This window comes from Toxorhynchites rutilus, chromosome 3, assembly GCF_029784135.1.
Source record: "Toxorhynchites rutilus septentrionalis strain SRP chromosome 3, ASM2978413v1, whole genome shotgun sequence".
In the NCBI taxonomy this organism is placed as follows: domain Eukaryota; kingdom Metazoa; phylum Arthropoda; class Insecta; order Diptera; family Culicidae; genus Toxorhynchites; species Toxorhynchites rutilus.
The window spans coordinates 11,274,052-11,289,455 of record NC_073746.1 but is presented as its reverse complement, the minus strand read 5'-3'; the positions used below and the strand labels follow the sequence as shown (position 1 = coordinate 11,289,455).

The following is a 15,404-nucleotide window of genomic DNA, read 5'->3' as shown; positions in this document are numbered from 1 at the left end:
GGTTACTGTTCGATATTGTTACGACAGACATGGTTCATGGTGGTCTAAAACTTGTATAGCCTTGCATGGCGGATGGAAAATATACACTGCATTTTTTTTTAAATAAAAACGACAAGACCGCAAGCCTTGGTGGATGTCCAATATATCAACGGAGAAATACTGTGTTTTATAAAAATTAACAACGCGTATGTTTGTGTATGTATGTGTATGTATGTATGTGTAGATCGTTGAAACATTTAAACACACTTACAGCACATAAGTTATTAAGTGGTCCGAAAAATAATTTTTTTCCACTTTTTCCCAAAAATGACAAATGAAAATTAATAACATTTGAATCACTGAATCGATTTAGATGATCGACATATAAAATTGACCTAGCCTTTTATAAAAAAATATTTAACTTGCGAAAAACATAATTATATTTTAGTAATTATTGATTGTAGTCGTTTTTTATTTTTTTTATGACTTTGGACTAGAGGGCGCTATATTTTTTTATATTTTTTCTTGAAAGCTGAGGATTTTTTACACAACATATCTCGATATCAGGGTTGCTATTTTTTCGTTTTTTAGATATGATTTTAAAAAAAAAATCATTTTTCCCCATTTGTCCAAAAATAACTTTCTGCAAAAAATCATAACATTTGAACTACTGAACCGATTTAGATGATCGATATATTAAATTGAAGCCAATAAGCAAAACTCACACTTGCGGGAAGATTGGATTCTAGTAGCATAGGTCTAGTTTAGTCACATATGAATATTGATCGAAGACTTAAAACATGTTAAATTTACAAAATTCTAACTTAAAAACAATAATTATAGCATCTCTGATATCGAGATATGTTAAGTAAATACTCCTCAGCTTTCCATAAAAAAATATAAAAAAATATAGCGCTCCTATCTTTAACCGAGAAAACTATGAAAAACTAACTCAATCCATAATTACAAAAACAAAATTCAATTTTTTCGCAAAAGTAATATTTTTAAAAAAAATATATCTCGTAAGCTTCAATTTGATATGTCGATGATATGAATCGGTCCAATAGTTCGAAAGTTATGACTTTTTGTAGTGGGAAAAATGGGGAAAAATTGTTTTTCGAACCATCGATTAGTTTTGCAAAATCATATTTCAAAAACGAAAAAATAGCATCTCTGATATCGAGATATTTTATGCAAAAGTTCTCAGCTTTCAATCCATATTAAAAATAGGATCCATATTATATGCAAGTTAAATATTTCTCAATTAAAGCTCATTGGCTTAAATTTGATATGTCGATCATCTAAATCGGTTGAGTGGTTCGAAAGTTATAAATTTTTGAAAAAAGTCATTTTGGGAAAAAGTGGAAAAAATGATTTTTGGGATCACCCTAAAATGGAAATGGGCACCCTAATGACAAATTAAAAAAATACGAGTTTAATGTTTTGCGATAAAGAACAAAATTACCACTTTTGACGAAGAGCTGAGAACCACTATATTAGTTTGGCATGGAATGGCTGTATATATATATACAGAATACAATCTTACGTGCATCGTGATGTACAAAGTATTAATGAATAAGTGAAAATTAACGTTAAAAGACATTTCTATAGATCTGCACACTTTTACAGACTTTTCCACATTTTTAACAGACATTCACATGTTTTTACAGACTTTTTTAAAAATCATCTGGCAGCTCTTCCTTCCACTTTTTATCGAATATTTCCAAATCGCAGGAGTAAACATTTACGTGACTCTGACTTTGTTTGTTTTTATTACGTTCGGAAAAACGTTATGACAAAGAGAGGGGACATTAAAAATGCGTTGCTCAGTGAAAGGCTGAGATGGTCTTTTAGAGATGCAATGGTTAATTAAACAATTGACGGAAAAATGTAGTTCGTTCATTTTATAATTTTACTTATTTTTGCCCTTGACAACAATACCTCTTTTATAGTGTTGATTATCATAAGAAAAATAACACTCCTGATCGTTGGATCTCTTTTGACATTTCAATTGGATCTTTTTTGACAGCCGTTTTGATTCAGTCCGCACTACCTAGGTTCCAATGCCTCTCACTACCGATCGCTCTGTTTACAACTTTACGTTACGAGAGCGGTGGTTGTGGCGTATGATGGTAGTAGAAATGTGAGTGATCAGACAGTTCCAATCATTCTTGACAATCGCGACGGTTGTTTAGATTCGTTTGTTGAAGTAGAAGTTGTTGTTGTTGTTAAAGATGTCTAAATTTTTCGTTTATTCGATTATCGATTAATCGTGGGGCCAATATTCGATTCATTCGAACAATTGTCTTTCAGTGTTCGATTAATCGAGCGAATATTTATTTCTTGTAGTTAAAATGAACAGACATATATAATAAAAAATATTATGGTGTCATGATTTTAAAAGTTACATTAAATATAATTTTCAAATGAACATGGTGCAGCCAAATGGTTTTTGAATGAAATGGTATTTAAGTATATTGATAAATTTACCATTTCATAATTATTTTGCGGATCATGAAAACGATCCGATTGAAAACCGACAATGCGTGTTTTTTTATTTTGTGTTAATCATTACCAGAACTATTGAGGTTTAGTTAATAAACGTGTGATGAACACAAAAATTTAATTTTTTCATAAAACGAAAGAAAATTGCGATCTCAAAGAATCGCTTAAAAATCATCCACTTGCATTGAGGCTTTATTGAGAAACTTCTAATACCGTGCCATTAACTGCGCCACGAACAATTCCAGATGGAATATATGTTTGCTTCCTTGCTGCATCCGGTGTTCATAGTACCCGGCAAAATTCAACGTTTGTGTCTTCAGACTCGTCGCAATTTTTAACCAGATTAGGTACCAATCCACAGATTATAACATTCGATAGAACGCCTTGGAATAGCAGTTCGTATAGCTGTTTCGTCACCACTTCCAGCTTCTGTGGACTTTGTTCGAGGACAATCTGATTGGCGGTTTCTCGAAGGAATATTTGCCTGTCGATTTACGGCACCTTATAGTTGACCGTGAACGGTTACAGTTGAACCTTGCAAGCTTCCAGCATGAGGATAGCGTAATTCTTTTCGTTAGCTCCGAAGGAATGTGCTGAAATGCAAATAGTGTTGTTACATTCAAGAAACAAACAAATGACAATCTTACATAGAAAATTTTAAGAATATCCTCCTAAGATAGAGCCGGCACTCTTACTCAAGCAACGACTCCTAACCGCGGGGATAACCCGCGAAGTAGAATTGGCGCACAAAATCAATCTGCACGTAGACAAATACTTTTCAATGGTTCTTCTCAGCGCATCCTGGGTATCTTTGGACAAGACGAGTCTCATATTCACTCTAAACGCTGGGATCAATTTGCTTGATCAAATTCGACACGCCCACCCTGTTATATATCACGGCAACCGATGAATTCAACTCGATGTGGTAATTACTGTTGATGCTCCTGATTTCCACCTTCCGGTTCGAGGGCGTTGTGAAATTCATTATCTCATTGCGTAGCCGTTCCGCGCCCGGTTGGTAAAGTTTCCGCAGCAGACACATGATGCGAGTTTTGTTACTGGCCTGGAAGGGCCGTAGAACATGCGGGAAGTCTCCCTGGGAGCAAAGATTGATCAGATGCGTAACTTGCGTTTTGTGGTAGTCCAGTTTGGATAGCTGGCGCGGTCGGTAGCGGTCAACCCAGAGAGCCATTGTACACAAAAATATTTGATGTATAATGTATACAAAAATACTTGGTGACTTGTTGTTTTCGTGTTGGCCTTTGTCAAAGTAAGCGTCATCACCTCCAGAGTAAATAAAGAGTAGAAATGCCATATCCCTGCAGCTTGCAACTGAAAATATAAGTCTGCAACAGGATAGGCAGGACATCAAACAGCAGTAAAATTGCGAATATGTCTACAAATTTAGCATCGTTGCAACGATGAGAAACAAATTTGGTAAAAAAAAAATCGAAGTCGAACGTGTTTCAAAATGCATCATTTTGCTAATTTCAAACCCGATCGGGATCCGCAATAGAGGGGATAATCAAGGCGTGTCATTCCACAAACTAAGTACTAATACAAATGACACGTGTAATACTACGTAGAGTCGGCGAAGTGCCACTAAAAGCATTAAGGCCATCTGAAAAGATGAAAAGAAAATACTTGCCTGAAAATACAATATTCTTCAAATTGTATTTAAAATGAAACTGTACATTCACATCTGGCATCCCTGGCCGTAAAGAACGAACACAAAGAGGCGAATGTTGTGAATATCGCCAAACACCAAACCATCAGCTAGACTTTTGAGTGTCGCTCTATTCTGACATTTCAGCAACAGGACACTCACCAAAGAGCTCGGATTTCTACTGTCAAGTAGAAGCTCACCATGTGTTAGTGTTGTGATAATACTCTTCTCACACTATTGAACTGACTTTGAGATGGTCACCAAAGATAATCGTCGTACAAAATTAGTTGATTATCTTTTTGTGAGTACCATCACTTGATTCTCACGACAAATCGCAGCTCTGGTTGCTGGAACGGGAAAATTATTCATAGATAAAGTTTCAACGCTTCAGGCTAGTGTTTCTATTAGAACCGATTGAGTGTTGGAAATAACTTGTGAAAAATTAAACAATTATATAAAAACTAAACAAAACACCACGAAACAAAAACACACACCAAACTATGCCGAACAATTGTCCTACAACCGATTTTTACAGTATAAGTACCAATTATTCCGTTGGAGATTCGAGATGTTAAGCTCTGTATAAATATTGTTTCCTCGAGGGTATGATTTCCTACTCCTGGTAGTGATTCCATGATTATTAGTCATTTTCAATTGTATTTTTTTTTTGTTATCGAAGATTCATTGTGTATGTATAGGTATGTATAGTAGAAGATAGGTATTTTTTTTGTTCGTTCAGCAATGAGCTTAATGGTAATTGTTCATTTCGTTATTATAATATATAGATATTACATGAAAGTACAAAGATGAAACGCATTTGTGTGTCGAGTTTGGTTGTTTTTTCCACCCCACAATTGGTTGCTTACTGCTTATCTTCTTCTGTTCTTTTTTTTTCGTTATCTTATAAAATATTCCATTAGCTTAATAGGTTTTGTTTTGTTTTGGGTTGGTATTTATTTATGTTGCTGTCTGCCCGTCTTTGCACGCCCGTCCCACCTAATTAAAATTACGGATGCTCTGCGCTTACACCTAAATATCAAACTATTTGTAAAGAACTACAAGATATCAATATTCGAATGGAGAAATTGTTGTGTTTTTGTTTGTGTGTGAGAGTTGAGTATTTTCAATGGATATAATAAAAATCTATCTCTTGCGCTTGTTTCAAACCTCTTACATTCTGCCACTGGCGCTTACTGCGCCAGCAATGTACCATTCACCTACAGAATCACGCTCTCAACAATTGATCTAACACTTTCTAAACTTTATACACATTGTTTCCTCCATTATTATACTTAGTATGGATTTCATTATTATTATTATCAATTTTTATTAGTATTTTTCTTTTTTTTTAATTCTTCAACTTTTTCATCTTCAGCTGTTCACTACGAAAAGGCACAAATTGATTTTTTTACGCTTTTTTGCTGTTTTATTCTTGCTTCGCTTCGTGGTCACTTGAAACTCGTGTGTTGAACTTGGGTTGTTGGTTCGTGAAAGAGAAGATCAAGTTTTTCAAGATACCGAAAGTAATTTATATTGTGGGTTTTTTTTCTTCGTAATGGGGTACTAATTTTAGAATATTTTGCGAGGAATGCGTCGAATCTTTGCTTTGCTGGAAGAGTGAATCGAAAATTGTTCATAACATTGACCTATGATCAGTTTATGAGCCTTCTCACACGCGAGCCAAGAATAGAAAAAAAACTGAGTTGGTGTATAGCTAATAAACACAGATTTGACAGACATAATCACATCTAGGTAGGATAACAATTGAATGAATAGATAACGAAATAAAAGCCACGTTAGAGCAAGTGGAAACAAAAGAGTTGAGGCGACAATGAATAATAACATTCTATGTTATATTGGGTTGCCCGAAAAGTAGAGAAGGGTGGTAAATACGGACATTCTAAAAGTAAAAGTTGTTTTTTTCGTGAATTTCACAAAAAATATATAGCTGTCTTACCACAAATTGACAGTCTAGGTTTTTTTTTATAATAAAATTGGTCTTTGCGGCAGAAATCTTGAAAAATGAATGTGTCCGGCAAAAATAAGATTGAGTTGGGAAAGACGGACATTTGGTGGGAAAGATAGACACTCCAACAGGAATCGCTGCAAATTGAGGCATCCAACCTGCCGAATGCACCTCCGATACCAGCTAAACCAGAATATTACCCTCAGGACTACAATCTCAAGAAGCCGTTTAAGACCGTGGTTAGAGGATTGCCGAACATGGACGTCAAAGCCATAGAACAGAAGCTTGTGAATCGCTGCAAGCAGTGTTGCAACACCTACAGATTTATCTGGAATGGTACAGATTTTTGTCGTTATTTTTGATACAGATTCTGTACGGTACAGAGTACAGATTTTCGTCAAAAAGTGCAGATTGGTACCGATTTTTTTCCGTTTGTGAAATTTCTTACATTTGAACAAAGCAACATTAAGGTACATGACGACTTTAACGCCGCAGTATCGCTTGGTGCTGCTGATCAAAAAAGCATTTACAATGCAATGATTGATCAGATTCATAAGGACGAAATTCCTTACACGGATCGTTTGAAAGGATTCGCGTCGGACGGTGCGACGTATGTTCTGCCCTAGATCAACAGATCGAATCGTTTGTTCCAGGCAGAAAAACCTGAATTCAAGATGTTACATGAAGAGCTGAAAAATTTTTATTCGCTCATTCTCACTAATATCTGCGAGGAATTTTACGTTGTTTCAATGTCCAATGCTATTAAATATGTAGGGTAAATGATCTTGGTTTGTACGATTGGGGGTGAAGTTACGCAACTACTAAATACAAATCCTTCATGAAAAACACATATAATCGATACGAGTTTGAGTTTGTTGAAAAGCCCCAAGTCTCCAGTTGCTAATACTACCATAAGGAGTTGAAATTATTCGAATTTTTATGTTTTTTAACGATTTTCCTCAAAGATGAATTATGATCATGGTTTGACCACCTCTGATCATGGTTTGTCAAAAAAAAAAGATCATGGTTTGTCCGGCTCTAGAAACCACCATTTTTGAAGTAGATGTTGTTTGAATTTACTGTCATCATATTGATCCATTCATAATTTAGGCCTTCTTCAGAATATCGCCTTTTCTTGGGCATTTTAAAAGCCTTAACCTTAACACACTCAACACAGAAAAAATTTATTTCTGCTATGCGCAAAGGACACAATAAATAAAGTGCAGCGCGCCAAGCGGTTGTCATAGAAATCTGGTGGACAAAACAACATTATTGAATTTGACAACTCATGATCATGAATTCATCAAAATGCTTGTTAATTTAATGGTTTAGCTATGTAAATCTGATACGAATGGTGTGCAAGAATGGTGATTACAATATTTGTAAGTGTTATAATCCAGAAAAGGTCTGAAGTCGAGCGAAATAATCATCTGGTGATCGATTAAAAGTTAGCTCGAATGAGGGGCGTATTGACACCAATGTGATTTCGTAAGAATATACCATAAAACTACTGTAATTAATGAAAAAGACAATTTTATTTATATTTTTTTTTTTTTTATCCAAAATATATATTTTTATTAAGGCTCATATGGCGTCAACCTGACGGAGCCGGGAGTTCAATATTTCGACAATGTTTGCCTTATAACTATGTTAGTAATATGTAACCGATTACTCGCGGTTGGCTCGAGGTTAGTATTACAAGTGTTTTCGTAATTGTGATGTTGCTGTCTCCAATGCTCTGTACCTGTGCCCGACACGGGATACTTCCTTCTGGGATGCAGCTGACCATTAATCAGCAACGCCCCCTAGTCTGTACCCCATATCTAGCGTGGTGCGTCTTCTCGACTCGAGGAATCCAGGATAGAATGGTCACTAGCCGGCGCAAACATCAGCTCGTGTAGAGTTGTCATGAGCGATACAACCTTTGGCTCTTGTTGAATGATCAGTGGACTGCACAATCTTTGGCCCGTGTATCTGTAAAGAGTGTGTGTATGTATTGCCGCGACTAAGTAAAAGTTTATAGATCGGATAGGAGGGATATGAAACAGGGACACAACGAAGGAAACATCATTAAACGTTGACATCGGCGTTTCTGAGGAACAGGTATAGATGAAGCAGAAGATCAGGATCACGGCTACCTAAGATATCCCGGACGGGGATATCCGATTGTCTGCCTTTTGCTCTCAGTGCTCTAGAGAGCTGAGAGCGAGCAGCATGGAACCGGATACACGACCAGACAACATGCTCGATGTCGTGGTAGCCATCGCCACAATCACAAAGATTGTTTGCTGCGAGCCCAATGCGATAGAGATGCGCGTTTAGGTTGTAGTGATTGGACATAAGCCGAGATATCACGCGAATGAAATCACGACCTACATTCAATCCCTTAAACCAAGCTTTCGTCGAAACCTTAGGGATAATCGTGTGTAACCAACGACCGAACTCATCTTCACTCCACATGCGCTGCCAACTAACGAGTGTGTCCTGACGAGGAATGTGAAAAAATTCATTATAGGCAATTTGCCTTTCAAAAAGTGTGCCTTCTGAAGCGCCCACCTTAGCTAGCGAGTCCGCTTTCTCATTCCCCGGAATCGAGCAATGAGAGGGAACCCATGCTAAGGTAATCTTGAATAATTTTTCGACCAAAACACTCAATAGATGTCTTATTCTTGTTAGGAAATAAGATGAGCGTTTATCAACTTTCATTGAGCGGATTGCCTCTATTGAGCTGAGACTGTCTGAAAAAATAAAATAATGGTCGATGGGCAGTGTTTCAATGATCCCTAGTGCGTAGTATATCGCACCCAGTTCAGCGACATACACGGAACAAGGATCTTTGAGTTTGAAAGAGGCACTGGAATTTTCATTGAAGATGCCGAAGCCAGTGGACCCGTTTATGAATGAACCGTCAGTAAAGAACATTTTATCAGATCTAACTTTCCCATATTCTGCCGAAAATATCGGCGGAATAGAATCGGAGCGTAGATGATCTGGGATTCCATGGATTTTTTGTCGCATGGACAGATCAAAATTGACAGAGGAATTGCAAAAGTATGGGAAGCAATCTTGGTTGGAGATGCCCGGTGAAGGGTGCACTTCATGGGTAAGGTACTCATGGTATAAAGACATAAAACTTGACTGAGGAGTCAGTTGGAGTAGATTTTCGAAGTTATCAATCACCAATGGATTCATGATCTTGCAACGGATGAGAAATCTGTAGGATAATTCTGTGAACCGAAGAGTAAGCGGGAGTACTCCTGCCAAGACTTCGAGACTCATCGTATGTGTTGAACGCAAACACCCCATGGCTATACGCAAGCAACGATATTGTATCCTCTCCAGCTTGAGAATATGAATCCTGGCAGCTGATCGGAAGCAAAAACTGCCATATTCTAACACTGACAATATCGTTGTTTTGTACAACTGAATGAGGTCTCCTGGATGGGCGCCCCACCATGTTCCGGTTATTGTTTGGAGAAAATTGATTCTTTGCTGGCATTTCTGTTTCAAATACGCAATGTGTATTCCCCAGGTACATTTAGAGTCAAAATATACTCCGAGGTATTTGAAAAACATCGAGTGCCTGATCGCTTTGCCAGATAGGTGAAGCTGGAATTGGGCGGGTTCGTGCTTCCTAGAAAAAACGACCATTTTGGTTTTCTCCGTAGAGAATTCGATACCCAGCTTGAGAGCCCACGTGAACAGGTTGTTCAGGATATCTTGCAAGGATTTTTGCAGAACGGCGGGATTAGTACCGGTGATGGAAATAACTCCATCGTCTGCAAGCTGTCTCAGCGTGCAGTTTCTAGTTAGACAATCATCTATATCATTGACGTAAAAACTATACAAGAGGGGGCTTAGGCAGGAGCCTTGTGGTAGGCCCATAAAACTGTATCGAGAAGATTTCAAGCTGCCATGATTGAAAAACATGTGCTTTTCTGAGAGTAAATTGTACAGGAAATTATTCAGAATTGGCGAAAGTCCACGATTATGAAGTTTCTCTGAGAGAATTTCCATGGAAACTGAATCAAATGCCCCTTTGATATCGAGAAAAACGGAAGCCATTTGTTCTTTACGAGCAAATGCGATTTGGATTTCAGAAGATAGCAGCGCGAGACAATCGTTCGTCCCTTTACCTCGGCGGAAGCCAAACTGCGTATTTGACAGCAAATTGTTCGCTTCAACCCACTTGTCCAAACGAAGTAGAATCATTTTCTCTAACAATTTACAAATACAGGATAACATTGCAATCGGCCTATACGAGTTGTGATCGCAAGCCGGCTTGTTGGGTTTTCGTATGGCTATCACTCTCACTTGTCTCCAGTCATGCGGGACAATATTCAGCTCCAGAAACTTGTTGAACAAGTTCAGCAAACGCTGTTTCGCCAAGTCAGGAAGATTCTTCAACAAGTTGAATTTAATCTTGTCCGACCCCGGAGCTGAATTGTTACATGAGAGGAGGGCAATTGAGAATTCTACCATCGAAAAATTCTCATAATCGCATTGGAGCGGAATGTCGCGTACGACGTTTTGTGCAGGAACGGAATCGGGACAAACCTTTCTTGCAAATTTGAAAATCCAACGGTCAGAGTATTCCTCACTTTCATTTGTATGGTTCCAGCCACGCATTCTCCTAGCCGTATTCCAAAGAGTGCTCATAGCTGTCTCCCTTGACAAACCATTGACGAATTTCCGCCAATATCCTCGCTTTTTTGCTTTAATCACACCTTTTAGTTTGGCTTCTAGAGCTTGGTACTTTCGAAACCATTCCACTAATCCAGTTTTCCTGAATTTTTTGAAAGCGGATGATTTTTCAAGGTAGACCTTTGAACACTCCTTGTCCCACCAAAGTGATGGAGGACGACTTCGGAAAGTGGTAGCAGGAACACGTTTCTTTTGAGCTTGAAGTGCGCTTTCATAAATCAAACTCGATATAAAGTTATACTCTTCGAGTGGAGGAAGTTCATGCATTGAAACAAGTGCTTCAGATATTGTTTCTGCAAATTTTCTCCAGTCAATATTTTTCGTGAGGTCATACGCAATATCGACTGACTCACGAGAACCTGATTCATTGGCGATCGATAAAATTATTGGCAGGTGATCACTACCGTGGGGATCTTGGATTACCTTCCACGTGCAATCCAGGGATAACGAAGAAGAGCAAAGTGATATGTCTAGCATACTTGCCCGTGCAGGAGGGTTGGCTATCCTAGTTGCTTCCCCTGTATTTAAAACTGTCATGTTGAAGTTGTCGCACAGATCATAAATCAACGTGGCACGGCTGTCATCGTAGTGTGACCCCCATGCTGTTCCATGGGAGTTGAGGTCACCTAAGATTAGCCGCGGCTCCGGCAATGCCTCGATGATATCAAAAAACTGATGGCGGCCGGCCATGGTTCTTGGAGGAATATATATCGTGGCAATGCAGAAGTCTTTGCCATTGATTTGTGTCTGGCAAGCGACAACTTCAATGCCTGTCATCGATGGGAGAGTGACTCTATAGAAGGAGTGACATTTTTTGATCCCCAATAGTACGCCACCAAACGAGTCATTTCGATCGAGGCGAATAATGTTGAAATCGTGGAAATTCAGCTCGTCGGCTGAAGAAAGCCATGTTTCACAGAGGGAAAATACATCACAGTTAGAACTATGAACTAAAAATTTAAATTGATCTAGTTTAGGGATGATGCTTCTGCAATTCCACTGTATTACAGTGGTCAAATCCTTGACCTCTTGCACTGAATTAGGCATCGAGGGAAATGAACGCTGCTAAAAAACCACATTTTTCTTTCAAAAATGTTCTCACAATCGGAAGCAAACATAATACTATGCTTTTAAGAGGGTCATTTATATTTAAAGCATTTAAAATGTTGTCCACCAGGTCAGAAAGCGCAAGCAAACCAGATTGTGGCTGTTGCCTCGACCGCGAAAATGGAACAGACGGGGTGGGTGCTGCTCCGGGAAGTGCTGAGGACCCCTGGTGCGTAGAAGAACCGCTTAAACCAGGAGGTACTTGCTTCGGTCTATTCTCAGCACGTTCAATTCGAGTTTTCATTCCAACTTGGGAAGTTTCGGTCGTCTTTCTGGGGAGTGATGGAAAAGAAGTAATTTTTCTTTTCCTGACGGCACCCTGCGATGTACCGGAACTTCCTGCATTGGGAGCGTCAGCAACAGGCTCGTCGTTCTGCAGAATGGAGTAGGGATTGTCCTGATTCGTTCGTACGGAATTCTTAAGCATTTCTGCATAAGTCCGCTTGGAACGTTCCTTTAAGGAACGCTTGATTTTCTCCCCTCGTTGTTTGTACACCGGGCATTGGATAAGATCATGAGGAGTCCCGCCGCAATGAAGACACTTGTGCTCTTTCGCGCAAGGATTCTCATCATGGCTGTCTCCACAATCTGCGCAACGTTTTTTATTGCAACAATAGGCGGTCGTGTGACCGAGTTGCATACATTTGTTGCATTTCATTACCCGGGGTACAAACAACCGAACAGGTAAACGAAGTGCACCTATTGCAACGTAGTTTGGAAGGGCGGAACCCTCAAAAGTAACACGAAAAGAGTTTGTCCGATTGAGAACCCTTTTGTCATTTTTGTCATTTTGTGACACAGATTTCAGTCGATCGCATGCAAGAATCTTCACAGTTTTTAGTGAAGAGTACTTGAAGCGACCGACACCATCGATAATCTCTTTTCGAGTCAAACCCTTTTCGGTTATTACGCCGTCTATTTCGACGTTGCAACAGGGCACGTATACGCGATACTCAATCGCAAAGAGGTCGCAGCGCGTGATTTCGTTCGCTTGGGTCCTGCTTGAGACGACAACTCGTAGTTTGTCTGGCCCCATCCGTGTAATCTCGGTAACTGCAGAAAACTTCTGAGTAAGTTCCTTCGAGATACGAATGACATTGAGAGGTTTAGATTTTCGTCTAAAGTATACAATGAATGGGCCTTTGGAGCCTTCATGGTATTCTTTTGGACGAAAATCCTGTTTTTCGTCAATGTCCTCATCTTCGGAACTTCCAACTTCATATACAGAAGTTTCTTCCTCAACTTCTGCTTCATCTTCCTGCTCTTCAGGAGGAGGATCGGTATCGGAAATATTCAATGGCGTCGATGGGGGATCCTTCCCGCCCTCAGCCATATAAAAAAAAATCGGTCAACTGTTCGATATGAACAGAATATAATGATTCAAAATAAATAAATGAGTGAAAAAAAAAATATTTTTTATAAGGTTATGATTTATTTTATGTCAAATAAAATGCTAAAATGAAAAAAAGTTCCAATAAAAATTCAACGGTATATAAGAAATAATGATCACCCCTAATGCCAACGTTTGCCGATTTGGTTAACACAAAGTTGAACAATGGTGTATATCGTGCACAGAAGGAAGAAGGAATGATAGGGAAACAAAAGAAAAATAAATTTCTACTTGCCGCGGCTGTGTGGCGTGTGTGATGAATGTGTCTGATTTGGATCCTCAGCGCGCACCACTTTAAATTTCGCTACACTCGCAAGCGCAACCGATGAAAAAGCACACTATTATTCGATGTGAAAAAAACACCTTTGTTGGATCGATTAATAACTTGTCCGATCTGCTTGCGAGTTGTCGAACCAATCTGTTGTTTCCCGGTCATTGTGTAATTTTATTTATATGTTTTGAAACATTCGAATACCGGATTTGACAAAGGTGTGCTGAATTAGAGCATTCAAAAAAGTGGACAAACCATGATCATATTTTCGACTGGACAAACCAAAATCATTTACCTTAGATCTTTTGAAAAACGACAAGAATTTTAGGTTGGAATAGCAGCAGAACAAATTATCAGAACAATGGACAGCGAAAGGCAAATCATTTCAAAGGATATTCGTCGCAGTTTTGTTCGTGGAGCTGATCAAACAAATGAGAAAAAGATTCGATTTTGACAGAAGAAAACGAGCATGTGCAGGGTTGGTGGACAAAAATTGGATGTCTAGAAAGAATTGACGGTTAGCTCGCATTTTCGGCGCTTCGATGCCTTGTTTGTAACGTTCTCCCTATACCTCACTCCTCGGCAACTGAAATATTTAATACGTATTAGGAATGTTTATCGGCGCCAAAAAATGAAATATTTAATACGTAATTGGAATGCTTATCGGGGCCAATACCAGCGTACTGGCGACCGTGATAAAAAAGTTTCTTCCAATAATCTGACCAGGGTGATCCGGGAAAGGATTGGAGATCTTATGAATAAGGAATTTCAGAGAAAACTTCAACAAATTCCATCCCACTATGAACCCTTTTGGTCTTTTACAAAAATATTGAAGAAGAGACCTAAACCAATTCCTCCCTTGTTCTCGTCAGGGGGTTAGCTGATATCACTTCCCAAATCCTTCAAGAACATTTTATTTATTTATTTATTTCAACACCGTCTTCTATTAGTACAGACTGAATTATTTACTTATAAACTAGATGTAATTGTTAATTCTATTTCTAAATGCGTTCTTTGTCAAGTTGAAATCGAAAACATCACATACAACATTGAACAGACGAATACATGAATCTAGCGGGTTGTTGTAGCCGTAGTTTGTCCTATGGAATGGAACCGATAGTAGAGATGAATTCCTCGAGCGTCGAATGGGAATATTTAGAGACACCTGAGCTAGAAGCTCAGGGCAGTCGATGTTTCCTTGAAGTACATCAAAAATGAACAATCTTTGTATCGTTGTACGCCTGACAGATAGTGTATCCAGTCCTATGAGCTTGCATCGGTCGGCATAGGGGGGGAGATTCAGTGGGTCGTTCCATGGTAGCTGTCTTAGTGCAAAACGGATAAACTTTTTCTGCACCCGTTCAATCCTCAGGTTGTGAACTACGTAGAAGGGGGACCAGACAGGAGCAGCGTACTCAAGAATGCTACGGACCAACGAACAGTTCATGATTTTCAGAACATGGATATCACTGAACTCGTACGCGTGGCGGCGTATGAAACCCAGAACTGAGAAAACTTTGGCAGTCATAATGCCTACATGGTCATTGAATCTCAGTTTTGAGTCTATCGTGACTCCAAGATCGCAGATTGCCGTTGTGCGATCCAATATCGTCAATTCCATTTTATATTGGAAGACTATGGGGCTTTTAGAGCGACCGAAAGATATAGTCTTACATTTCCCTTCATTGACTCGCATCCCATTATCACAGCACCACTCTAGCATTGAGTTAATGTCATCTTGAAGAACTACGCAGTCCAAAGGAGATGAAATCACCCGGTATATTTTAAGATCATCGGCAAAAGAGAGCTTGAGCGA

General features: G+C 38.8%; 1 protein-coding gene and 1 pseudogene across 1 annotated transcript; both read right to left on the bottom strand.

Annotated features, from left to right (window-relative positions):
- Positions 1–2,037: 2,037 nt before the first annotated feature.
- LOC129775958 (replication factor C subunit 3-like) lies at positions 2,038–7,660 on the bottom strand (annotated as a pseudogene).
- Positions 7,661–11,060: 3,400 nt separating this feature from the next.
- LOC129778228 (uncharacterized) lies at positions 11,061–13,723 on the bottom strand. The gene is made up of 2 exons (XM_055785005.1): positions 11,180–13,723; positions 11,061–11,098 (listed from the first exon to the last, which is right to left on the bottom strand). Exon 1 carries the CDS (start codon positions 13,258–13,260, stop codon positions 11,860–11,862), a length of 1,401 nt encoding a protein of 466 aa, XP_055640980.1. The 5' UTR covers positions 13,261–13,723; the 3' UTR covers positions 11,061–11,098; positions 11,180–11,859.
- Between the last annotated feature and the right edge of the window lie 1,681 nt (positions 13,724–15,404).